The 27,705-nt window shown below is 37.9% G+C and overlaps 1 protein-coding gene across 14 annotated transcripts in view; it reads right to left on the reverse strand.

Moving 5' to 3' along the window:
- Positions 1 to 27,705, reverse strand: part of PTPRM (protein tyrosine phosphatase, receptor type M) — a 462,428-nt gene that overhangs the window by 37,898 nt on the left and 396,825 nt on the right. For all 14 annotated transcript variants that reach the window (XM_021385886.1, XM_021385885.1, XM_021385884.1 and 11 more), the window contains 3 exons: positions 24,747 to 24,834; positions 19,443 to 19,519; positions 16,330 to 16,366 (listed from right to left, as the gene is read on the reverse strand). In XM_021385886.1, the coding sequence (XP_021241561.1) occupies positions 16,330 to 16,366; positions 19,443 to 19,519; positions 24,747 to 24,834 (202 nt within the window). The remainder of the gene's footprint in view (positions 1 to 16,329; positions 16,367 to 19,442; positions 19,520 to 24,746; positions 24,835 to 27,705) is intronic.

Raw genomic sequence — 27,705 nt, forward strand, 5'->3', positions numbered from 1 at the left:
CCATTAGCTACACAATATAGTAGTTGGTATCAAAAATTGCTGCTGTGAAAAAAGAAATCAACAACATACTGCCACACGAAGATGAAAAGCAAAGGAAAATAAGAAAAAGAAATCAGCCTCCCAAACCCCCAGGTAATTAAATGCATTTTGAAAAAAAACAACCTCAAAAGAAATGATCAGCAAAATATATCACAACCCTTAGTTGTAATACTAGTAGTTGTTAGTTGCTGCTGTGGGAATGCCAGCATATTAGGAAATGGAAAATCACATAGCTTCTAAGAAGGGATTAAACTCTTAAGAAGCTGCTTCTGCCCACAGAGCTTTCTTGGAGCCTCTTCCACCTGGTGTTGTGAGACTCACTTCCAACAACTGGTATTGCTACTGTGGTGTGCAATCATTTTAAATGTTATAAACTAGCCTATTACACTGAAAAATAGTGAAAATGTAGGAAAAAAATAGCAGAAACACAAAGAAAGAAGTAAAACCTGAATCCTGGAATGTTCTCAGCACTTATTCAGACTGGGGCTTGTAAATCTATGGGTAATTTTTTGTTGTCTAGAAAAGCAAACACATTAACAAATAGATAGTTTCTAAACCCCTTTTCTAGCACAGAATGTCAAATCTGCAACTTAATGCTTGGTCCACATGAGATCAAACTGAATGATAGCGACATGGTTTAGTGGGCATGGTAGTGAGAGACTGACGGTTAGAGTAAATGATCTTAGTGGTCTTTTCCAACCTTAATGATTCTGTGATAGCTGCTGGGGCTAGAAATGTGCATAAAATGATCAGATACCTCTAAGTTCCAAGGCAGGGGTAGCCACTAGCATACGCTCATTGAGGCAATGGACTGACAAGATGCATGACTCATGTCTGCAGTAGCTAAATTTGATCTTCAGAAGAGCGTAATAAACCTACATGGGTACATAGTTACAGGACAAGGGGGAATGGTTTTAAACTAAAAGAAGGGATATTTAGATTAGATGTTGGGGGAAATTTTTCATAGAGAGGGTAGTGAGGTGCTGGAACAGGCTGTCAAGAGAAGCTGTTGATGCCCCATCCCTGGAGGTGTTCAAGGCCATGTTGGATGGGGCCCTTGACAACCTGATCTAGTGCCTGATTTAGTGGTTGGCAACCCTACTCAGAGCAGAGGGATTGGAAATAGATGATTTTTGAGGTCCCTTCTAACCCAAGCCATTCTACGATTATATGAAACCTCATTTCAGTGATAATCAGCTTCCAACGCATGTCAGTACGTGGTTGTAAAATGGTCCCATCACTTAGAGGTTGCAGCAGGTTAGAGCTGCAATGAGAACTGTCTTCACATCTTACTGAAGCAAGACTTACTCCTTGCCACTGTGACTACCTACAACCTTGGCACTCAAGGACAACAGGCTGATATATCTACAGAGAGGGAGTGGCATTTTAGTTCTCATTCCTTATGGACCCTTCAAAATGAACTTGAGGTGCAGTGAATTTTTTCTCATTAATAAATATGGCTGTCTGGCAAAAATAAAGCCACAAAGGAATGATTAAACTTGCAAATACACTGCCGAAAAATCCTAAGCCCATTGTGTAGCACAAATCACTCAACATACATATGAAAGAGTAAAAGAAAATGTAAATAAACCAAAGATAATTACTAATAGATCAGGGTACAAGCTAATAGATTAAAAAGTTCAAGAATGCTCTTTTACCTAATGAAGCCCTTTAAATGGGACAAACTAGCTGTTAGCAAGGTAACTTAGCAAGAATTTCACAGCAGGAAGCAAAATTATAGGGTTGCTAATGCTCTGCCAATCCAGTGATCTGATTATCTGTAAGTAGATGCTATTTGCTCTTTTAACCATGCTAGAATTTGGAGTTAAGAAAAAAAACTCCATTTCAGAAAAAAAAAAGTTATGTGAAAACTGCAGTTAAAAGCAATTTTAAACTACAACTATCACTGACTGCAGGTGAGGGACATCTCCCGTACCTGAGATACATTTTCTTCCCTACTTAATAGGGCAACATGCCTAACATTTTATCAACAGGGATTTATAGGCACATTGTTACGTGATAAGGTTTGCATGAGCACTCAGCTCTGTCAGCTGCCCAGTTACCTCAGGGGAAATTCTTCAGTGGTTGGCAGCTCTAAAAACCTGCGGACTCATTTACGTGACCGGGCGTAGACTATGGTGCAGAAAACTAGGTCTCACTTTTTCATAAAGTAAAAATAAAGATGCCTTCTTTCTGAAAAAGCCAGCATACTAGAAAGGAAAGTGATAGATCATAGTTGTCCTGATTTAGTTGAAAGAATCACACCAACTAGCAAGATAAACCGCTAGTTCAGTCTCATCTTCGCCCTCCCTGAATAAGCGAGTTTCTCAGAGGAACATACTCAGTTACTGATAACCTGATTTGTCAAGAAGAGTCTTTACCATGGGCTTCTTAAATATATATGCTACCATGTATTTAACTTTCACTCACCCTTGGAGGTGTTCCTAAGGGTTAGCCTCTATGGAAGCCAGCGAAGGCCAGAACAAAGCTCTACTACCCAATCTTAAAAAACTCAGGCAGTGACCACACACTCTTTCTACAGTAACTTCTTGAAGTAGGTTTAGGGATTTGTTCTCTAACAGAAGAGATACACTTCAATGGACTTTAATTATTTTTAAAGTCTTATACCGGAGTATGTTTTTATAGGCACTGTATATATGCTCCTATCAGTACTGTGGATAAATAAATACTGAGATAAAACTGTGAGATATTAATAAATCCTATGGACTCATGATTCTTCAACAGCTATCAAATACACACAGATCAGACTTTCGTATTTTAAGATGTCAATTAAAAAAATGATGAAAAAGATGAAAAAGAACCAGCTCATATTACCTTCTAATGCTTTAATTAAAGTCCTCACCAATCTGCTCAAGACACCAAAACAGTGGAGGGTAAAACATACCCCAGAGCAACGCATCTATTCACTGTCACTAGTCTCCCGTAGGCAAGTCAGTGTAAGAATTAGCAAAGTAAAAGGCAACATACATTTGTACTGGCAGAATTTAGCTATAAACGCTTCACTGTTATTTATTAATTGCCAGTTTCTAGCTACCATACTTCGGTATTCATTATTCATCACTTCTATGTATCCCAGCTCCAGACATTTTGTGTGCTGAAGAATCTCAATGAAATTAAACAAAACCCTGCAATGAGCTGAAGAAACACATTCTCGCTTTTATGACTTTATTTGATTTATAGCATTGGTACAGACTGCGATGGTATATCAAAGGTGCTTTCTAATGCCTTACAAATATTAATTATTATGTAATCTTCAGCAGGGCTATATTGTAATTATACAAGCCATGCTATCCTTCCCAATAAAACTTTCCTGTAAATCTCTTCTGCCTTGGAAAAATACCAATAAACAAAGCTGCCGATGAACTTTCAACAAAGTCGGTATACCCATTAAGAATATGTTAAGCCAGCAGGCTGCAAAGAAGCCTGAGGCAGTGGTTACTCTTATGTAAGGTATGGAAAAAACCTCTCTCTCCTTTTTAAACTGTATTTTAGATGATTCCTCCATGATAGCAAATTCAGAGACGGGGCAGAAAGAAGCCACTTGTTTGTAAGGCAGTAATTAACCGATATTTATGTAAGAAAGACCTATTTTCTAAGCAACAAATCTAGTAGAACTTTAATAATAAACAAACCCAATAACAAAATGTTCAGTTGCTCCTAACACCAGCTTTAAACCAGGCTTCAAAACACACCGTGTTTATCAATCACACACATTACTTTTATATGAATCACAGCTAGTACTCCATTTCTTTTTTTGTCCTTTTGCAACGATACTATATTACAAAAAAAAAAAAAACAAAAAACAAAAAACAAACTACAGTATGCAGCCACACTATTCCACAGTATGCCAACTCAGCTACACACAGGTGGGTTAATCAGGAATGAGCTATGAATTTAAAGTACGTTTTTTCATGATTTCCTCACTGTAGATGCATTGTCAGTAGGAAACAGATATGACTGAATCTTGTTAGCTTGACATTTCAGGAACATACTGCTTATAAAGCAAGCCAAAATAATTTATTGGGACAAATCCTGCCCAATGCAGCTACTGGCAATGCAGATGCCTTCTACTGTATCCTTCGTTCAGGGAAAACACAACCATCTCTCATTATCAGCAGAGGGACAGCACAGTGAATAGTAATTGGCTGATTTTCAAGCACAAACTAAATGCTACCTGCTGCCAGCCAGCCAGTCACCAAGCACTGCTGGCTGAAGATTGCTCTATGCGAAAATTGGCTTTCACAAAATGAAATTTTCAAAGTGCTTTCAAGTCCCATTAGCTTCCAATGAGGCTTAGACTACTAAGGGACTGAGGTGCAAGCAGAAATGTTACCTACTACTCCCAAGGGACTGACCAGCACCTTGGCTGGCCTTCTGTACCACCGCCTCCTACACGTAGAGGAGCCAACACTAGGTCTTAAACGCGATGAAGAAATGGAGGAGACTGACCTGTAAGTTCTCCACCTCCTTCCAAATGTAAAAGGAACACAGAAATATTTGGTCTAAAACATGCCCTTTACAACATACAGTAGTCGTAAGTTACAGCACTACTGTTTCGTGAAGTTTACGCAAATGTTTCCTAGCTAGCTGAAATTAAAGAAAACCACATCATTTCTCAACTCCCACTTAATACAGAGATGCTTCAAAAATATCCTTTGAGCAATGGCATAACTGATAATTCTAGAGTTTTTTTTTGTTGGAAATTGATGATCAGCTTCAAAATATATCCTATACATGTGTGTACATGTACATTTAGCCAGCTTCAGGCAGTGAGGTACCAACCAGCCATTGCCTGGAGCTGGATGATTTCTCATGCTGGCATTTCCTCTGATCCTACTCTGCAGTGTTTCTGTGAATAGTCAGAAAGTTTTATAGGAGTGTGCTATTTATTCTCTGGAATATCATACAGCATTTTCTTTTATTTCTTGTTACAGAACTATCTAGGTTGGAACAATACATATCTCTATGCATTATTTTGTCTGTGTTATGGTACCATCTTAACGGGAGCTCTACTGTAGTGGGATCTGCCTTACAAATTAAATGCACACAAATACACACAAAGCATTCATGCCTCTCGCAGTCACAATCTAAACATGCCTGGAGAGGCAACGGGAAGCAAGGTATAGGCAGAATGAACCAAACAGGTTTGGTATAACATGCAGCAGTTACAATGTGCCAGCTCCCTCACTATTTCTGGATAATCTTAACTGTCCCTTCTCCATATTACTATTTCCACCATGTCAGAAACAAGTCAATGCTGCACTGAAATATATTTTTAAATCTGAGACCAGACTTGACAGGTGCTATTTAAGACATTTTTATAATGCTGGTAGCTAATGCTACCAGCTAACTTTCCATCAAATAAAGTATTACACACTTATTGATTGACATTTCTCCATGGCTAAATTTCCAATACTAGCTCGGTTTGTTCTGTATCAACAAAGTAAAATGAAAATGTCATATGAATTTTCAAAGAATAAATAGCACGCTCCCCTAACACCTTCTGACTACTCACAGACAGACTGCAGATTAGGAAGAGAGGAACTGCTGACCGCAGAAATGGTCCAGATCTACCCAGTTAGCCTGAGATTAGGCAAGTTAAATGCAATAAAGGCTGTGTACATAGTGCTACTGACTACATCTGTGTCATAACAACATTCGGGCAAGCTGCTTTTTCTGATCTCAGGGGCAGGAAAGGGAAGGTCCCCCTTCTCCTCCCTATGCCTATTTTTAATGTTGTTCATCCAGTACAGTTAAGAGAATTTTCTTTCATACAATTTGCCACGCATCAGAGATGTTGAATTCTCTGTTCCTCTCATTAACATTTTTCTCATTTTTCCAGACTGCAATAAATCCAGTATTTTTCAAATTTTGCAAAATTACAGTAATAAGAGCAGACTATGCAGAACTCCCAGAGTTCAGGGATCCCCTGGTGAGGGCTGTGGGTGATACCTGAATAAGGCCAGGGTCTTGAAGCTTAATCTCATACAGCTGTTCAGGGCGCACTGCTAGGCAATGGCTTGCAGGAAGTGTTTCAGTTTCTTCTGCTATGAAACAGGAACACTTTCAATAACTGCACTTGTAACTAGAGGGCCCTGATGTTGCACTTTCCAATGGAGTGCACTGGCTACAGAGCAGAAGCTGGTCTTACTCATACATAGATTCTCTATGCCCTCCAGACATTTAATTGTTTAATTACAGCCAAGCATGTAAAGAAACAATATGGGACTCCTGGTTCAAATTGAAACAGATCGAATAGAAATGTGAAATGTTGGCTCCCCATCTGCAGTCAAAGCTCTGACTTTAGCATTACATCTGGAGCTTTGTGTCCGAAGTTTGAACCTGATCTTTGTCAAAGCAGTCCAACAGAAAGTTTCAGTTTAGCTAAATCAGTGATTTCCAGTATTTTTCTTTTGGTTTCTAATTTGTGTATTTTTCTCAGTAAGGCTGATTTGCAGCATGGAAATTGGAATACCTCTAAATCACTCATTCTAAGAAGTCCATCTGAGCTTGAGAATTATTTTAGAAGAAAGTATGTTGCCTGTAACATTTCCCAACTTAAAAGTCTTAGGTAATTGATTTGTTGGATGGGGCTCTTCATATCAACTTCTAATGCAGAATCAATTTTGATGATGGATGAGAACTTTAAGATCATTTTATCCCCTTCAGTAGAAGGTACCTTAGGGAATGGACAAAAGATCCTAATTAGTCTTTTCCATTTCTACTTTCTATTTTCATGTTGAGTCAATCATAAGCATCAGGATGTAATAAAATCATCCCTATTCTTCAGCTCAAAAATATGAGCTCATTCTGGCTACTTATTTCTTTTATTTTTCCCCAGGGGAATATTGTGAAGGAATGTTCCCCATGCTTGTGAGTAAGTCATTCACATGCTGTACTCTTTAAACTTGCGCTGAAAGTTTAAGTGCATTAATATGAACACTTTCCCAGATAAAAAAAAAAAACAAGATAATTTGGACTACATTAAAGTTTAAGTAAAGATGCTAGCAGAACCATTTAAAAAAAAATTATTATCCTTATAGCTATCTCTTGAGTAAGATGTATCACTCACCATGTATTTTTCTACTTTAGGCTGGAGAATGGTGGTAAATTAATTTCTTTCTCAGTAAACCTAGTATTTTTAAATAGATCTCAGATGTCATGGCAATACTCAGAATCCAAAAGATACTAGACAAATTAAGATGTGTGTGAGGGTCATTAACAAATAAACGTGCATTTGTTAATTTTCCTTTTAACTTCAGGCTAATTATGGCAAAAGTGAAATCTGACTGACAAAAAAATTCTCTCAGGACAAGTTTGAAAGATTTTGGTACAGTAAAGCAAAAAAATGAACTGCCTTATTTGTTTCTGGATACATTTGTTTGTGAAAGACATTGTGAATTTGCTGCATCCTTTTCTTTCTGCAAATGACAAAACCAAAAGCCTTCTCACACCTGATGCCAAGTTTCCTCCATGCTGCTGAAGAGTGGCTGAAAAATTGACTTCATAGACAAAAAGATGCTTTGACTTTGTGATTTTCCTGACAAACAGCATTTCTCTGCTCTTTCTTCTGCCTTACTGTTAGACTCTGTGATTGACAGAGATGCTAACAGTACTCCATCAGGAGGGCCAGGTACCTTCCCTATCAAGTCCAACTTATGGTTGATTCTTTATTGAGATGGACACCCTAAAATCAAACATCAGCTTTTCATAATTTGCATGCCCTAAAAACATGGACAGATGAGGTATGCTTGTAAGACTGATGCTGTATAAATCTTCCTTGGACAGAAAAAAAAAAGGATTCTAGTGCATAATTTCAATAATTAGGCATTAGAGCAGCAAGTATATCAATACATGAAAACTTTCAGAATGTTCTTTTTTGAAAGTGTGCTTAGCTCACAAGGACAGTTTGCTCAGCTCTAGTGCAATTTCCTTCTTTGCATAACATATTTAATAACTGTATTTTTAAAAAGAGGAAGAATATATTACTGTTCACAAAATCTGTTTTCTATAGTACAACCTTGAAACATTTATTTTGCTTACATGATTCACCTTTTTGTCTAAATTTCTGTAGTCTTTCATTTCTCTTACTACTTAATACAGATATGCAGAAGTCTGTCATAGCTATTCTGGACTGACTTTAAAACAGAAATCAAGCCAATATCTTGTCTTTGAGACACAGATCTATGAATGCTCTGAGGATCTTTATGTCTGATTTCTGGCTGTTCAAACTTTAGGTGGGAGAGGACTTCTTCCTTTCCAGCTTTGACAATGGACTACATAAAAATCATCAATTTCTCAAAATGTTGTTTCACAAGCCACATAAATAAGCAAGTAGAAGAACAGAGTATATGGGATGAAGAAATTTACATTAGCAAATAAATGTTAAGTAATTATTCAGTATCATTTCTATAGCTTGCTTCTACGTTCAAAGCATTTACAAAGGCAAGTATGTATTTTATGCAAAACATAGACACTAATTTGTGAAGAAGAAAGCAAGTGACTCTATCTAGTAACGGATCCATCAGCACTTTTTCTGAGATGTTCTAATTTGTCTCCTCACAAAGGTCTGGAGAAGCCTAACACTGTAACAGACTCTAAGACAGCCTTTGATCTGTTAGAAAACTGTTAGCTCTGCGTTTAGAGCCTGCTACCCGGCATGGAAAGCAACTGAGACAACTTATTTTCTGTAAAGATGGAACTATCAAAGAGCTGATTAAGACAGAAAAATATGGGAGTCATGACAATGTTGAAAGACCAATTTTTCTAACAGAGTTACTACTAAAATCTCCTATAATAAACAAAGAGGTAGGGAGAAATTCAGCTATTCTCAGGTACCACAATGTGGCAACTGTTGGAAAGTGCTGACTTTGGCTGTTAGCAGGTTTTACTATGCATTGTGAATATCATAGAATCAAAGAATGTTTTGGGTCAGAAGGGAACTTAAGATCACCTAGCTAGACTCTCCCCTGTCATGGGCAGAGGCACTCCAGATCAAGTTGCCCAAAGCCCCATCCAGCCTGGCCTTGAACACTTCCAGGGATGGGGCACGTACTGCTTCTCTGGACAGCCTGTTCCAGTGCCTCACTACCTTCTACATGAAGAATTTCTTCCTTCCATCTAATCTAAATTGACCTTCTTTTAGTTTAAAACCATTACCTCTTGTCACTTACGCTACACTCCCTGATAGAGACCCTCTCCATCTTCCACTGGATACTGGAAGGCCTCAAAGCCTTCTCTTCTCCAGGCTGAACAAGCCCAGCTCCCTCAGTCTTTCTTCATAAAATAGGTGCTCTAGCCCTCTTATCATTCTTGCGGCCCTACTCTGGACCTGCTCCAACAGCTTGATGCTCTTCTAATGCTGTGGGCCCCAGAGCTGGATGAAGTGCGCCAGGTGGAGTCTCGCAAGAGTGCACAAGAGGGAAACAATCACCTCACAGAATCACAGAATTGTAAGGGTTGGAAGCACTTTCATATGTAAAGGGTGTATTATTTTTGTATGCAGTGTGAAAGAGAAGTAATGACTTTGCCATTTGTCAGCTCTATTGCAGAATAGGTGAAGGACATGTCTCAGAAAGCTTTGCCTATTCAATGCATTGCACAAGAATAGGTTTATCTCCTTCACTTAAGACAGATGGCTTTAATCATCCTTTTAACGTTTTGATGATTAGGAAGTAAAGAACACCATCAAACACAGCCGAATCTTTAAGATGAATACAGTTATATAGAATTCATTCATTTCTTACATATGTCTATGAGGACTGTCCTACACCGTGCAAAAGGACAGCATGTAGAAAGCTGAAAAAATGTGTAGAGTTATCTTTCTCAGTTGTTTTTCAGTTCTCCCTGAAGTAATTTCAAATGTAAATTTTCATCTGGAGGCTAAAACCATGGTAGCAGAAGTTTCTTTGTAAAGATAAGTGTGGAGCTTCCACACTGCTGTAGTTCTGACAACTTTCTGGTACATAAAAACGAAAAAATGTGGCAAGGAAGTTAAGAGTATTATTATTCAAAGCAATACTTCTCCTTCAGATGCCTGAAAGGGAACTTTCAATTCGAACGAAAATGTATTTTTGTTTCTGAAAACCCTTATTAAAATGTTCACACAACATATATAGTAGCGTGTGGAAGAAAGACACATTTTGCAGAAAAGAGAAGGAAAATGAAAGGGGTTATTATAGTGGCAAGTTTATGGTGCTGTAGTGAAGACTGTATAAACACTTCCATTGTAAATATTTACTTTCAGAAGTTTATAACTCCTACTTAAAAAACTCCTCCTGACTGAAACTTGACTTGATGTTTGTCTCCATAACCAGTAACACACAAAGTGAAACAGTTTAGCATCTGCTTCACAATTAAATACAGAAAAAGAAGAGGTTGAAAGGCTTCACTGAGCTATTAAATCTAAAGATGCTTTGTTTTCAAAAGTAACTTTTTACAGTCATTAAGATTCTCTGAAGTACTAGAACGAAAAATCTTAAAACAGGTTCCTGTGTGTGCTGCAGCAAGCTGAGAGACTCAGAATCTGCCCATGAGGAGCATCCCACAAAACCATGTCCCTCAGTACAACATTTAAATGTTTCTTGAATACCTCCAGGGTTGGTGACCCCATCCTGGGAGGCCCGTTCCAGAGCCTGACCGCTCTTTTCGAGAAGTATTTCCTAACGTTCAACCTGAATCTCCCTGGGAGCAACTTGAAGCTATTCCCTCTTGTCCTATCACTAGTTACATGGGAGAAGAGGCCAACTCCTACCTTACCACAGCCTCCCTTCAGATAGTTGCAGAGAGCATTAACGTCTCCTTGAGCCTCCTCCAGACTAAATAATCCCAGTTTCCTCAGCTGCCACTCACAAGACTTGTGCTCCAAGACCCCTCATCAGCTTCATTGCCCTTCTCTGAACACGCTCCAGAGCCTCAGTATCTTTCTTGTAGTGAGAGGCCCAAAACTAACACAGTACTCGAGGTGTGGCCTCATCAGTGCTGACTACAGAGGTACAATTACTTCCTTGCTCCTGCTAGCAATACTATTTCTGATACAAGCCAGGATGTCATTGGCCTTCTTGGCCACCTGGGTACCCTGCTGGCTCATGTTTAGCCAAGCGTTGACCAACGCCCCCAGGTCTGTTTCCTCTACACAGTCTTCCAGCCACTCTGCTCCAAGCCTGTAGCACTGCCTGGGGTTGTTGTGGCCAAAGTGCATGACCTGACACTTGGTCTTGTTGAACGTCATCCCACTGGCCTCAGCCCAGAGACCTAGCCTGTCCAGATCCTGCTGTAGGGCCTTCCTACTCCCAAGTAGATTGGCACTGCATTGTACTGCATCCAGGCCTGGGGGCCCCAGCACAAGAAAGACGTGGAGCTCTTGGAGTGAGTTCAGAGGAGGGCAACTAAGATTATCAGAGGGCTGGAGCACCTCTCCTATAAGGAAAGGTTGAGGGAACTGGGCTTGTTTAGTTTGGAGAAGAGAAGGCTCTGAGGAGACCTCATTGTGGCCTTCCAGTACTTGAAGGGAGTGTATAAACAGGAGGGGGAACAATTTTTCATGAGGGTGGATAGCGATAGGACAAGGGGGAATGGTTTTAAACTGAGACAGGGGAGATGTAGGTTAGATATTAGGAGGAAGTTTTTCACACAGAGGGTGGTGACGCACTGGAACAGGTTGCCCAGGGAGGTTGTAGATGCCCCGTCCCTGGAGGTGTTCAAAGCCAGGCTAGACGTGGCTCTGGGCAGCCTGGTCTAGTGGTTGGCGACCCTGCACTCAGCAGGAAGGTTGAAACTAGATGATCTTTGAGATCCTTTTCAACCCAGGCCATTCTATGATTCTATGACACTGATGACACTTGGTGTCATCAGCAGGGTGCACTCAGTGCCCTCATCCAGGTCATCAAGAAAGATACTGAACAAGACAGGCCACAATACCAACCCCTGGGGAACACCACTTGTGACCAGTCGCCAGCTGGATTTAACTCCATTCACCACCATTCTCTGGGCCTGGCCATCCAGCCAGTTCTTCACCCAGCAAAGAGTGTATCTGTCCAGGCCACGGACTGCCAGCTTCTCCAGGAGAATACTGTGGGAGATAGTGTCAAAGGCTTTGGTGAAGTCAAGGTAGACCACATTAACAGCCTTTCCCTCATCCGCCAGGGGGGTCACTTGATCATAGGAGGAGATCTGCCCTTCATGAACTCATGCTGGCTAGGCCTGAACAGCACCACACACTCCTTACCTGTCCTGTTCATTGTGCTCCCTACAGGCAGGTTTTATACATGCAGGGAGTGATCCCACTGCTGCTCCAGGCTCCACCCCTGCCATGTCAGAATGCCACTGCCACACAGAGGACAATGGCTCCCAGCAACTGCTCCCTGACAGGGCTACCTCTCAACCAGCTGAGGCAATTCCCTGCTTCAGCGTGGAATGCGTCTGCTGCAGAGCGAAGTACCTCACTGAAAAGTCAGAGATGCTGAAATGAATGTACTTCATATATAAAGAAGTGTAGCTTGCATGTGGGTATCTGCTTTTTCACACATGATTGATCTTCTTGAAAACCAGCCCTGGTAGAAATGGCAATGAATATGCTGTAGCACTATATTAATATTCATTTGCCACTCGTAATTTAGAGTTGTTGGTGCAGTGGTGGAGGAAGCATTACAAAACCACTGGTAGAGGTTTGTTAGAAGATAAGTCATAGCTCAATTAACTGTGTGAACTTCAAAGGAAAGAGAACGTATAAATACAAAAAAGATCAATTTTTCCTGCTTGGTAACCAGGGTGAGACATGCAAAGATCAACAACATTCATCGGATAATAAGAAAATTCAGCAGTGTGTGTCAAGTACTGTACAGACATTAAACCTACTGCACTAACTAAAGGACCTGGCTAAAATTCATTGATTACCTAACTTCTGGAGAAAAAAAAATAAAACAAAAACTAGCTACTAGTAAATTGAACAGATCATAAAAGAGCTCGACATTCTGCTATAAAAGAATTTTAAAGAATTATATCCACGGAAACAAGGGATATATAAAACAAAGCAGGGAATTTTAAATTGCACCAGCTTGCTGGTACTGCATGACCCAATATTCTGGCTTGTAACAAAGAATTCCCTTTAATCTCGGTGTCTCAGGTGTGGAATCCATCTGTTGATGCCAATTACAGAAGATCACCAAAAGTCTTTACTAGCTGTAATTTCAGTCTATCAGTCACATTATACTTACCATGTAAAGGAAAAATGATGCTAATTTTCTAATTCAAATTGCGCGTTTTGGATGTATTACTCTTACAACACAAGCAAACCTTTTTTTTTTTTGATTATTTGTTAATCATTTTAAATTATGTTTATCTCCCTTATTAAAATTAGAAGCAGTATTCTATGAATGCCAAGATGGAAGATAATAGTCTGTGTCAGACTCTGGTTAGTATGGAAGACAGTAAAACTTTAATAAGCAGGTGATTATGCAACTCTCAGCTCTGTTAAAAGCAGATTGGTAGTCTATTACAAACTGATTACATTTGCCACTTTTTTACTTCAAACAATTATATTTGCTCATTAACACTTGATATGTTGAATGCAGCTTAAGAAGAACATACGAAAATTAAATATCAATCATTCTAACTCCTCAGAGATTTCAAACTGACTCATGTAATGATATTTTCCTTCAAAGAACAATAGGTATGTGCACCTGTGAAAGATGTGGTGGAGGAGAAGAGGGAGAATGGGAGAAGTTATTTTAAGATTGATGTAAAGTAGACATCAAGGGAATTAAACATGCAGCTTAATTGATGTGTTTATACATATCTACACGAAAATGTGTTCTGAAACAGCATGAACATCTTTGGCTATATCTGCAAGCTACGGCTTCTGACAGGCTTACTACTATGGAAGACATAAAGAGGCATCCTCTATTGGGAATGTGAAACAAATGCCTCTCCTTTCATAGTTAATACAGAGCTTTAAAGGAGTTTCAGAAATTATTCCCAGTTACCTTATCACTTTTGCAAAAGGCAGAGACTGTTGTGCAAAGGCTTTGTCAGGAAGTTGGAATACTGTAGAATAACAGTAAGTAGCCTTGACACAGCTGCATCTATCACGACACTGCAGAAAGCTTTATAAAGCAGATGAGTATTTTTAACACTATTCTGCAGGTTGGAAAGCTGAGACAGAGAAAGGGAAAAAACTTTCTCATGACTCTTCATCAGAGCCACTTGGAGAACATAAATCTCTTTAGATCAGTGTTCTTCATTTCCCCCAAAATGGAGCTACAAATCCACTTCGTACCTGGCCTTAAAAAATTAGATGTTGAAGAGGCAATCCCTCAGAAAACTCACTGATGTTATTTCTGAATTTGATGTAAATTGTATGCCCATTTGAAAATAGATTTTATGATCTCAAGAGAGTCAGTCAGTTTGTCACTCATTGCACTGTGGGAGTGGTTAGGTATCCTGACATGCTCCCAACTGCGTCTACACAGAAAAAAATGATGGCATCTACCTGCATGAAAGAATGACAGCTGAAACAGTTACATATTTCTTTACATCTTGGAAGACAACTTGTTCCTACTTTTCTTATTCACCTTGACTAGGTACTTCTCCTTGACACCATAACAGAAAATAAGTGTGACTAAGAAGCTGTTGAGAGTTGCTACTGGACCTAGTGCTTAGACTTTTAGTATGATATTGCATCCAATGCTTGGCTTTAAAAGCTAAAGTACAAAAGCCTCAAGCTTCTACGTGCTATTCAAGTATTGTGATGAGCAATAAAGCTGCATTAAAACCATTAAAACTTGCTTCAGATAGGAATGTTAGTTGTCTACAGAAAGCTGTCAGAAAGATCTGAGGAACATCCTGATGAAAACAAACTGCAAGTAAAATGCCAGATACATATACTTTCATATCAGGATACAGGTGAAAAAAAATAGCATCAAGTAAAGGTTAAATGGATCAAGTCATTTCTTCTCAGAAGAGGAAGCTGCAAAGGCCCAGAGTAAATTAATCATATGTTCTGTTTTTGTCCTAGTATTCTTTCTTATTCATATAAAGAAAGACTGTGGACTGAATGATGTAGCGATTGGATTATAGAACTGGAAGAAGAAGCACATTTAAATGGCTCAAGTTCTAAGACCTCAAATTTTAATTCTGGTCTAAAACTGTAAGATAGTGGTGAGGTGGTTTTGCATCCTTCTGAACAGTCATCTGAGACCGTACAGAGCTGAAGTACAGAATGGCAGGGTTAAATAGTTTCCCACTGATAAAAGTGGGGACTGGAGGCTGCAGATGCTGAGTTACTTAGCAGGCAAACACATTCACAGTAAGAGCTCTTATTTGACATAGCCAACTTTTTCTCTGCCCTGATAAAACATCATTAAAAAGTCTATATCACCTCTAAATCCAACAAGATTATTTGAAGTTTATTATTCTCAGCTAGTTCTAGCTAGTACTCTTATAAGACTGGGCACATTTTGAAATAATGTATGTGGATGTAGCTCACTCACTTCAGGTACACTGGAAAATGCAGGAAGCTTTGTTACAGAAAACCTACTGAAGAGGAGATTCCCTCTGAGCAGTGGAGGAACAATCAAATTTTCGCACGTATGGTATCTAAGCACAGACAAGAGACTGGCATATGGTTTGATAATATGATTAAGCAAAAGACTTTCTCACCTGATCCCGCACTAAACTTGACTTAGAAACATGTAAGAACTACATCAGAATGGGCAAATTACGTATTTGAAGAAGAGAACAAATTGAAAATTCCCTTGTTTGTTGACAAAGGAGTAGGCTTCTATTCACAAGCTGATTTTTAAAAGATGTCCTGTAAAATTCTCTCTCTAGATCTCCTTGAAGAACCCCCCTGGCAGAGTAACGTGCCTTTGGGTACTCTACTAAAACTTGCTAATTAAAGTATTCCATTTTAAGACCTGAAGCCTAGCTATCAAAGAACAATGCTAGAAAATATAGTTCTAGTATTAACAGTTCTTCCAGTCATTGTTGTCCCTCTGGTAAGTTTATTGAGGGTTTCTATTGTGACTTATTTCCTTTTCATGAACAACAACATGCTAAACATGAGTAACTCCTGCTAAAAGGTTATAGTTAGCTTTTCTACCCCAAAACCCATTTGAACATGAAGGTAGAGGATTGCTTACTTGACATACGTGATAACTGGATGATAACAATTCAGTTTTCTTGCTTTTACTTAAGTGATTGAACCTACTCTGTCCTGAATATTGACCTCTTAGCTTCACATAACCAAAATCAAAGAGTAATAATGCTTACCTTGTGTAGCAATGTAGTGATTCGGCCTGTGATAACCCTAAAAGAAAATGGAAAAAAAATAATTAAAACCAGTGTGTACCCTGTCTATGTTGCTTTAAGTAAAACTTCATTTAGAGTAATTTTCAGTCAAAATCATAATGATGAATGTAATGTGTTAGATGCAAAAATTCTTTCCAGTATGGCGAGAACCAGGGGGAGGAAGAACAAGAAGCAAATGAGTTTTCTGCAAGATACTAAAGTTGCAGCCTTGTACATTAGGGGACAGAAGTAATATGTTCTCAAAGTCCCTTGTTGGATCTGCTGAAAATGAACAGCATGAAATCCTCTCTAGCACTTGCAGCTAATGGCGTGAGATGCTCATGGAGGCTGAGATATACCTTCGAGCTATTGCTATTTAGTGCAAAGCCTATCCCTTTTTTTAACAGCTACAGATTGCTCAATTTGCATTCAGCCCCAGGAAGGGTGGGGGAATGTTCACTCTGTCCTCTGTGATTTATTTATATTTCTGAACATGAAAAAGGAGGGTAAATTCTTTGACTAAATGGTTTAGTATGAATATACTTTTTCACCTCTAGTAAGAAAAACATAAAGGAATTCAATGTTTCTCTGATAACAAGGGCAACTTAAGCTGGCTGTGCAATAAAGACTAATACACTATGGATTCTTGCAACATTGAATAGGTTGCCAATAGGGAACAATACCATTTTTATTGTGCTTGAATTTCTGATGTTACGAGAGTGTCACCAAAGGTTTAGATCATGCACAAGTATGTTGATAAACTCATTTATGCCAGTTTTAATCTTTCAATTAGATTCAGTTAGATTCCACTGTCAGCCTTCAAAAGAAAGAAATCAGAGCTGAAGCTTGCATGTCACTGCAATTTCTTTGTAAAAGAGCAAGAGGGACTGGTAGTGATGGAAGGCTGGAAAAGACTCAAAACAATTGAAAATACCTTGAATATTACAGAAAACACAACATGAATTGCATAATTGGCTACATGTCGTTGAACCAAAATCTGGGATTGTGTGAACTGAGAACTGTTCAGGTACCTATCAGCTAGAGTTGATTTTTTTCTGTGGTGTGCTACCTAGTATCCCTAGTGGCTGAGATTAAATGCTTCAGTTTCCCAGTGAAGAAATTAAGCATGGGGAAAAATACAGAATAAATACTGCCTCCTTCTCTTTTATCCAAGAAAACTTCATAATGTTTGTGAAATTCTCTCCTTGAGATGTTTATTCTGACAACACAGCAACAATAACCCCATGCAAAAGAAAAATAGCAGCTGCTTTTGTAGTAGAAAAACAAACACTTCCAAAAGAATCCTGACTAGCAAGATTATAAACAAAAAATGCTGTGTTTTATGGTCAAGTTGTCTTTGGAATATGTCTGCAAGCCTCCTAGCTTTGCAATGAAGCCACCTGCTGAGAATGAGGGAAATAATGTTTTTGTTCTCACTCATTATTTCATAAAGGACCATATTTTATAAGGGTATGTAGTGACAGGATGAGGGGAAATGGTTTTAAACTGGAAGAGGGTAGATTTAGACTAGATATCATGAAGAAATTCTATACTGTGAGGGTAGTGAGATACTGGTAATGGGTTGCCCAGAGAGGTTGTGGATGCCCCCTCCCTTGAAGCACTCAAGGCCAGGCTGGATGGGGCTTTGAGCAACCTGGTCTAGAAGGTCCCTCCAGAGGGGTTGGAACTCGATGATCTTAAAGGTCCCTTCCAACTCAAACCATTCTATGATTCTATGATTCTCTCCATCCCTCTTCTATTTCCATAAGCAATAAAAGGTTGCTATGCTGCTTTCTTACCAGTATTTCCAATAAAACTGTATGGTACAAATTCCTTGCATCTTTTAGCATTTTAAACCCAAGAACACGCTACTAGCCTAAAACAAGAACAATCCTGAATTTTGGAAAAAGTTTCAAAGTGCATTCAAATCTAGCTCCTCAGTGTGAACTTTCACTTTCTTTCTATGGCTCCCTTCAGAGGGATTCCCTTCAGAGATTACTCCTCTCAGAGTTTAGTGGGTTGTGTTACTGAATTTCCACATGTGCTGTTAGCTCCTGGTGAATGTGCTATTCTTTCAAACAGCAAGGGACTGAGCAGAAGTCTAAGCTTCACTTAATACTTATTGAACATACTAACAAACATCAATAGGACTTATCCTCAGACTGTTACAACTTCAGACTTCAGATTGTTTAAGCTGAAGAAACCTACTTTTCTTGTGCAGCTCTAGCCCCTCCTTATTCTGAGAAAAACATCTCATACCTTCCTGTTTTACATTGGTTGCTAAATTTGAACTGCAAACTGTGACACCATTTTCTTAGATGTAACTAGAGATCTTAAGCAGATGCTGTTTCTTATAAAGTGACGCCTGTTTTACTTAGCCAAACATCTAGCACTTCATGCAAATAATAAAATAATTGTCTTTGCTATCCGTAGATTTATTACTTTAGACAGTATTGACTTTGTAATGATTTTCAATTCTACTTTTGAGTTCATTCTTTCAACCAAAACCACCTTGTCTCTTAAAGAATTTATTCTAATGTAAAACATTAAGTTAACATGATGCAGAATGAACAAAGAAGCCACCTTCAATAATTAAACATCCTACATATTTAATGAAATGTCTTGCTTGCATTGGAAGTACTGGTTAACAGCTGCAGAATATACTTTGAAGGCAACTTAAAAGTACAGAGATGACAAGAGATTGCAAATCCCTGCATTAGGCATTACAGAGTTTTGTCACATTAATATGCAAACAGCTTTCTTTTAAATGTGGAATGACGCCAAGCTGTTGACAGAAAGTGAAAATAACATTTTGTTAGCCCAGATAAGCACTAGCAAGCAAAGTAGCCATACAGCATTGCTGGCAAAGTTTCAGTCTATTGGCAGTTTAAAGAAATAGCCCCTTTCATTTGCCTATTGACAAAACCACCAAAACTACTTTTTTTCCTTTAGTGTACACCTAGTTTCCAAAGACGGTACCTTCCAACAACGTTTAGCAGCTGATATTAGCTGCTAAATTATGAATAGCATGAGAATAGTAAAAGCAGCCCCTTAGAACACAATGCTACGTTTGTTGACTATATCAGTATACGCACATCAATATAATTTCCATTGATGTAATCGGAGTTTGTTTCTCCTTCAATGGGCTGCAATCTCACTCGAGAATGATCATCTAAAACAGGAACAATGGAGAGAAAAATAAGGTAATTAAAGACATTCAGAAATGAATACGACATCAAAATCTGACGTTAAAGTAAAAGTAATATCTTATTGTTGGCAAGTTCACAGTTGTTTTTTTTTGTCCATTAATATATTGTATCTACATTTAATCTTAACATTGGTCATTCATAAGGCTTTCCAAATCCCTTCTCATTTTCAATCTGAATGCCTTAAATATTTCTAATGTGCAATCCTTTGCAATTATTTTTCTTTGCCTTGATAACACCATCATACCTTTTGTAGGCTCAATAATTAAGTTTTCTATGGTTTAGTTATTTGGAAATGTTTATGCCAGTACTCAAAATAACCTTAAATTCTTCCATGTGACATACTGTCAACTCACAGTCTCTAACAAAAACTCATTATGTTTCCATAAAAGAGAAAGCAAAATAAAGTAATAATAAAACCCAAGCAGTCTGATAATGACTTTGTCACTGAAGTTTGCTCCATGGTTGCCATCTGTATCTATCCAGGAATTCTACCCATTAGCAAACACTTCCAAATCATATTTCCAAATCCCAATCCAAAACTCCAGGACATGAATTTATTTCCTGTCAGCTGCCTCATTTTCTTTCGGATGCCACAGCAGTGATTAAGAAGTGCTAGAGGCTACATCCCCCCCCCATAAAGGAATCTCAGTAAATTGGCAGGGCTTTTTCTTCTTTGAGAATTTGGAATATGCTTCTCTTGGTACAAAAGTGACTAAACACAATTGCTGTTCCAGAATCTGCACAGGTTGTTGATAAAACAATACTCTGAAGACATTTAAGGGCATGATGTCAATCACCTCAAAGATGGAGACATAGTAAACTGTCACTTTACCACTGCTTTATTTACTAGCTACCTGTGCTGATTAGACACCTATATATTACTGTTTCTGAAGGCCACTTGCTATCTGACTTACAACTGACTTACTGATTATCATTATTTTCTTGTAAATGTAAATGAGCCCTAGAGCACAAGAGAAATTTGCCACCCATGTTTTCAACAGCTAATTTTTTTCAACTTACAAAAAATCCTATCAAATAACAAAAACTAATGAAAGAACATGAAGTAGCTTATAAACTGCTTCTGAAGAAGTAGCATAATTGCCCACAGTGTGGAGGAGGAAAGAGAGGCCAAGTGGTTCTTAAAATAACATTGTTTTAGAATGACAAGTAAAAAGGTTTTCTAATGGATGAGTAGGAAAGGAAGAGGCAAATTTGTGATTTCAACCTTTTATGGTCCAAGTCTCAGTGACTACATATCTCAGAGTCTAGTTTTCCCTGAGATTCCCTTGGAAGACAGCAAGGGCATAGCTGTAAATATATATTTCACAGCTTTCCAGCCCTAGCTGCTGCACAGCTAATATTTTGCTAGTCTGTTGTGATTACTTCACCCAAAAGTCTTTAAGAATGAGTTTTTCCAAGGATGTTGGAAAAAATCAATTAAGTTAATCAGGTAATCCTTTTCAGCTTTTTTATTCACTTTTCCAAGACTAAAAATTTCTAGAGATGTGATGTTCCATTGCATAACCTATCATTGTCTGACCTAATCTAGCTACACAAGTGCCATTCTATTCTCTGCGTAATTAAGCTATTTATCAGTTTTCTTAGAGCAGAGCTTCAGCTCAAAGGCCCGTAATTCTGAAAGTCCATCTTACTTAAGATAGTACATTAGGAACTTTCTGATCTTTGGATATGGTTGCTGCTTTTATCGTTTTGGGACCTGATCCAACTTCTACCGAAGTCAACAGACTCTAGAAGTCAAGCTTGCTTGGACTCATGGTATATCTTCATCCATATTTTCATGATTTAATGCATCATTTCCTTAAAAGCATTCTTACCAAGAAAACTCAGGCTAATAAAAATGTCAACTTATATATTTCATGAAGTACTTAGGGTCATTGGGTTCAATTGTCCAAACACAAGTACTCATGCCACTTTACATAGCCCAGCCTTCAGCTGCTAGTATGGAAGAGTACAACCGTCTTTTGGGAACTGTGTCACATTTTTTGGTCTGCACAGATGTCCTAGGTCACTTGAAATGGCACTGAATGTCTGTATTTAGGCAACTAAGTTCTGTCTTTGATGACTTGCACATTGCTGAGCTACATATTGGACACACCAAGCTTAAATTTTCCATTAAGCAACACCTTAAAAAAATGACTGTCTGTTACTTCTTTTAGACTGATACATAGCACGTTGGTGTCTTTACTTTTTCTGCTATATTATTATTTCATGTATTTATTCTTTCCTTGCAATTATTTATGCTTCAGATTTCACAAAACTAAATAAGTTACTTTATAACTATATCATCATCTAATCTTTTTGCCCTTTTTTATTCTCACATATGTCCTGCATTTTCACTGAAGTTTCTAGGAACTCTGGAAATAATGGACAGTTCAATATCCATTTACATGCTGTGGAGCTGGAGCAACTTTTTTTTAAATTTCTTTGAGAACTTCAGTCAACTCCATGCTGTGTAGCAACACTTCTTAACCAGAAAACTTTCTTCAGTCAACAAAAACGTTTGTCTGCATGTATACCTGTGTTTACCACAAGTATAAGCCTAAGTGGTACAGAAGCCACATATCCTTCCAACGTATACAATCCACCTATAGCCTCTAGGTTAATTGTCTAGATTTGGAAGGTATTTTGTTCCTATATACTTCAGCTTGCTCTTAACAATTTTCTGCAGTTTTTGAATATTCTCTTTTCCAGCTCATTGTTACCCCTCTATCAAATTTAATTTTGCACTGATCACTTCAAAATGAGTTATGTTAAAATGAGAATCTAATTGTCTTTGTAAAAAGTGATAATAGGTAATGATTACAAGCATTTTATTCTTGCTTCCCTCACATTACCAACAACTCGTATACGCCAGTCTGCAGACTGTGATCTCTAACAAGCCCCTCGAGTAGCCAGATGACTAGCATGCCTAACCAATGACACTTTTTTTGGGACATGCCTTGCTAATTCTTCACAAATCAAGCCTTTTAGAAATGTCTCAGCTAAAATCTTTAGCTGTTTTTAAAAGCTGTGATCAATGTTCTCTTTTCATTGAGTCAATCCTGGGTTAGGTAAAAATAAATACGTAACCCCTCTCATCGTGAAATTACCTCAAGATCTCTCCTGAGGAAAAGCAATGAATTTTAACAAATTCTATGCATAATCCTGCACTATTAAAACTGACACCGAATATTTCTTGACTTAAAAAGATTCTGCTAGCAGATTCATGCTGTTTTTATTTGTTAATGAGAAAGCACAAAGCCTTTTGTGTTCAATAAAGAAGAAACACATTTTGTGCAGGTGATTGGACTGTGGTCATGATTCAGCTTGCTGATACAGAGGCTCACAAGCTGTAGCTACTTTCACACAGAGGGTAAGGTATGCTTGCAGCCAATTAAATGCATATCACTTGGGTAATGTAAAGCATGTTGCCATTTTGACAAGCTCATACATTGCTGGCAGCTTGGTGCTTTTGTTTTAGTTCCCTCAGAGAACAATAACGACTACAAGTAATAATGTAACAATAGTGTCTTGGGGAAAATTTAAACAAAGAGGATAAATGGATGGAAAAAATTACATTAAACTTTTTACAGAAAAGAAAACATTTCACTATAATCATATAATTGATGGCATCTAAACCATCTATAGTATTTTTACTTCTTTAAACACAGTATAAAAAGGCAATTTAGTAAAATGTTTTAAAAGCTAAAGTCAATACTTCAAACAGCTCTGTGGGATGAATTTTCAAAAGCGGACTGCTGAAACTGTACTCTCAGACTTGAAGCCAAGCAATCATTTATTAGCAGAAAACTATACAGTGTAATTAAACAGTTAGTTACTCCATTTCCATACATCTCTTTAACAGATGACAAACTGTGGGCAGTTTCAGCTTCTCTTAAGATACTGCCCTTAACTCTAGTGAATTTTAATTTGCATTATTTATGTTTTCATAGCAACATACATAGGAAATGTTACTGATAACAGTTCCAGCTAACTCCTTCTGTTTGCTAAATACTGATGACATGAAAAGAAAATTGAGATCCAAACGATCAGAGTAACATTGGCCCTCTCAGACAGCATTCAGTATTACTTGTAATTGCCATTGATTTGTGTATCTAATATCTTTTACTTGTTTTCCCTTTACTACTCATCATTTCCTCTGCTCAGACATAGAGTACTACAAGTCTTCTGTTTACTTCAGCCAAAGGGAATCAAAGTGAAAGGTAATGGATCAAGTGACATTAAAGAGGGGACAACAAAGCTAAATAGTGACTAAAAAACCTATTGTCACAGGCTTGGACTGGAAATAGAAGATCACAAAGGAAGAGTAAATGTAAAGCTAGAGAATGTACTTTGGTATTCTTTTTTGCACCTTCAGTATTTATACTTAAATGGTGATAGCTATCTAATGTATTTCTATGTCCTCTCATAATAATGTTTGTTACACATTAAAGATAGCTTGCAGAGAAGCAAGTAAAACTAGGTCTAGTTAACACCTTTTACATATGCTCCAGCTTATCTGGATATTCACATTTCTCTAGAAAGTTTCATTTTCTTTTTCAGTAAACTGTATATTCTTTTCTGACTTGGTGTTCATTTACAGCATCTTTTGCCACAGTGTTTGGCAATCTCATAATACCAGATTTAGGGGTCACTCACCAAAACAAATGACCATCCACTAAGGCTTTTGGATTATCTAATATTATCTGGTATATCTAATCTTCACGCAGCTTACCAGTTTTTAGTAAAACAAATGCATTCTGTCCTTTTCCCTAGAGTCTGTTAATAGGGTAACTTTAAATGTCTGCCTCAGTTATCAAGGAATATTTAAGTGGCAGTATCGCGCATTCCTTCAACACCCAGAACCCAATGTCAAGAAATTAACCCATGAGACCATGACCTTTCTTCCTCTAAGTTGCCAGGAGCAGTCTGGGAGCTGTCAGAGCTGAGCAGTGGTTAAGGATGTTAATTTACATTAACCAAATGTTGATCACAGGATACAGTAGGATAGTGGAGAAAATACATTAGATCTGACAGTTTTCTCAAAAAAATATAACTTCTTCCCTCACTTTTATGTTATTAATCAGAGAAAAGCAATATGGGCCTGATGCAAGCAAGAGGCTGGTGACCACTCTTATCCAGTTCTGAAGACAAGTTAACACAGCGCACAATTATGTTGTCAACACTTACATGCAATGATATTCCCGTATCTATTTTTCATTCTGTTCTCATCTTTCTTAGCTGAATCCCACGGTGCAGACTGTCCTTCAAAGAAACTCTAAAAAAGGAAAAGGAAGGAAAGTGACATTAAGAAATGCATGCAGCAAGTTAGCTTATGGATAAACCAAGGAGAAGGGCAAACAGTTCTCATGGATATTGTTGTTTAAAGTGCCGTTTAGTTGATTCTTTTCTTGAGCAAAAATATAGTTCTCCTATTTAAATGGTATTTATGCACAGCTCCAAAAGTTATCAAAAATTTGACATGAAATAATTTGCATAACAACGTGAAGAATTATTTGCATGTGAAGTGTTAGTGAACCTCTCAAAAGTTGCATGCTTGCAACACAGATAGTCTTCAACTTGTGCTATCCAGATTCTCTGGATAGTTCTCCTCTCCTCATTCACATAGATGAAGCTGAAAGAGCTCCATCACCAGTGCTGGAGTTGCAGTACTTCAGTGCAGAATTATACACTGTACAAATAGGTTTTATTTTTGACATACCCACGGGTTTTAGTTAGTTCTTGGCAGATAGTTCATGTATTGAAACACGTATAGGCATTAAACAAAGGTGGATTAATCTAGCATGTATATGTCTTTTTGAAAACACAGCTTATACCACCAAGGTGATTTTCTGCCAGAGAATAAAAATGACACGATTTTGTGAATGATATAATCTATCTAGTATTCACCCAACCTTTGCGCTGTAGCTAATAAATTCAATAAAAATGAGAAAGTTTAAAGTTCTAAAAATATGTATATGCACTAATGAAGCACACAATCTAGCATATGGGCAGCATCTAAGTTTGTGACACATGCATTTGCATAATTTCTTGATTTTCACACTGTCTCTAACTCAAGTCAACGTAGATGTATTCTATCATTTCATACTGAAATACTCGCTGTGGAGTAAAAATATTTAACTGCCAAGTGAACCAGCAGAATTCTACCAGGACAATGGCTAGCCCTAACTCACGTTTTGATCTTTTCACTGGAATGATCAATACGATTTAAACTTTGATTCAAGAGGAACATGAAAGCACATCATTTACTTTTTTGGTATCAGAAGTCAGAAATGGCAAAGTCCCAAGCTAAGGTAAAACATCAAGAAGCCTGGGCCTCTCACAGGACCTCAACATTTTCTGAGTGGTTTAAAATAGATAACGTCCATGAAATAGAGGATGCTGTCCTTTGCCCTCATACCTGAAATGCATTATTGTTCAAACCCAACGATTCCATTATTAAAGAGCATAAAAGTAAAAATAAACCCTTGATCCCTTTCTGAAGTCAATGAAACATGGAGACACTTGACGTCTAAAACAAATTTTCTTTTACTATTTTCTCTAAATTGATGGTTCCCAACTTATGAATTGAAAACTGGAAATACGTGAATTACTTCTAAGAAGTTTGGACAGAATAACATGAGAAAATCAGAGGCCATGTCAAATGTCTTCAGTTTGTTTGCTCCATAGTTTTCTGCACTTCTTTAGAAAATTTTTCAAAGTTTGCAAATTGAAATGGTTATTTTTCTTAATGATGGGATATTGCTTTTGGATACAGCTCTGAAAAATGCAGTTACCTACCAGGATAGAGAATTTAAATGCTTTTAATCTTAAGATGATTTATAATTTTCTTTCTGTTTGCGAAAAACATGTCAATGATGATTTGATTATTTATTGGCCAGTGGTGTCTTGAGCAAGACATTCAAATCCACAGCCATCTCAGCTCAGGCTAGATGGAAAATATTCTTGCAATAAATCAGGGTACACTGAATAAGGAATTGATCTCCATGGGCAAAGACAGCGACCAATGCCACAGTTTCTTGCAAAGTTCACTCTCTGGAGGTTGGTGGCCCTGCCAGTGGCAGGGGGTTTGCAACTTGATGATCCTTGAGGTCCCTTCCAACCCAAGCCATTCTATGATTCTATGATTCTATTCTCAGACAGCACTGGGAGATGACTGATTAAACACAATCAAGATGAAATGGAAATGTTCAGCAACAAAGCCTCAAAAGGTAGAACAAAAAACTAAATTGTTCATTTTATCCAAAACTTGGCTATCTTCTTCAGGATTTTGCCTTTCAGGTAGCTAAAATACAGAGAATTCTAGTTTCCTTGCAGTCCCTCTGCTAGAGACTATTTCACAGAAGACATTACGTAGCAAGTGGTAATGAGTTTAATTACAGAGAAAGAGTCCTGCTGATACAGCTTCCGAGCATACACCTTGAAATATGGAGGAGCCAGATACACTTCCAGAGACTTCCTGCTTCTCCCTGTCCCAGAGTCATGAACTTTTACAAAATTATTTTAAACCAATCGATTAGACTAAATCTCTGGAGACAACTGGGAAACATTTTTACGGTACTGAACACAGGAAAGATACACAACATGCAATGCACTTATCTGGGCAGCTCATCTGCTTCTCATCTGCTAATGTATGGATTCAATTTCTCCCACCTGTTTGGAACTTCTGAAAACAAGGATAAGCTTAACGAGTTCTACAGATAAAATATCTCCTAATAATATATCTTCAATGTAGATGAAACTGTTTGTCAGAATACATCTATATCAAAAATGAAAACTAGGAGATAGATTTATGTTTCCAGTTCCTATATATTGACTTCACTTTACTTATCAAACATGTATTACAGAAAAAGAGCTGTAGATGTAGATGATGATGATTCTTTTTTTTTTAATCAGCAAGTTTGTGACTGAAATAAAATCTATCACACAGGGAGAACAGAGTTTATGCTGAGACCCATTTTTTAAAACTCTTTTTGGGATACACACACGTATTTCAGTGAGAGGTGTACAGAGAGGATAATTTGAAGGAAAAGATATTACGGTGTGAAAGCATAAAAAGAAACAGTTATTGTAAAAGACAGCTGGAGTGTCATTTCCTAAATTCCCCATGTGCTACCGTTATACAAAC

The sequence above is a fragment of the Numida meleagris genome, chromosome 2 (assembly GCF_002078875.1).
Source record: "Numida meleagris isolate 19003 breed g44 Domestic line chromosome 2, NumMel1.0, whole genome shotgun sequence".
NCBI classification, from domain to species: domain Eukaryota; kingdom Metazoa; phylum Chordata; class Aves; order Galliformes; family Numididae; genus Numida; species Numida meleagris.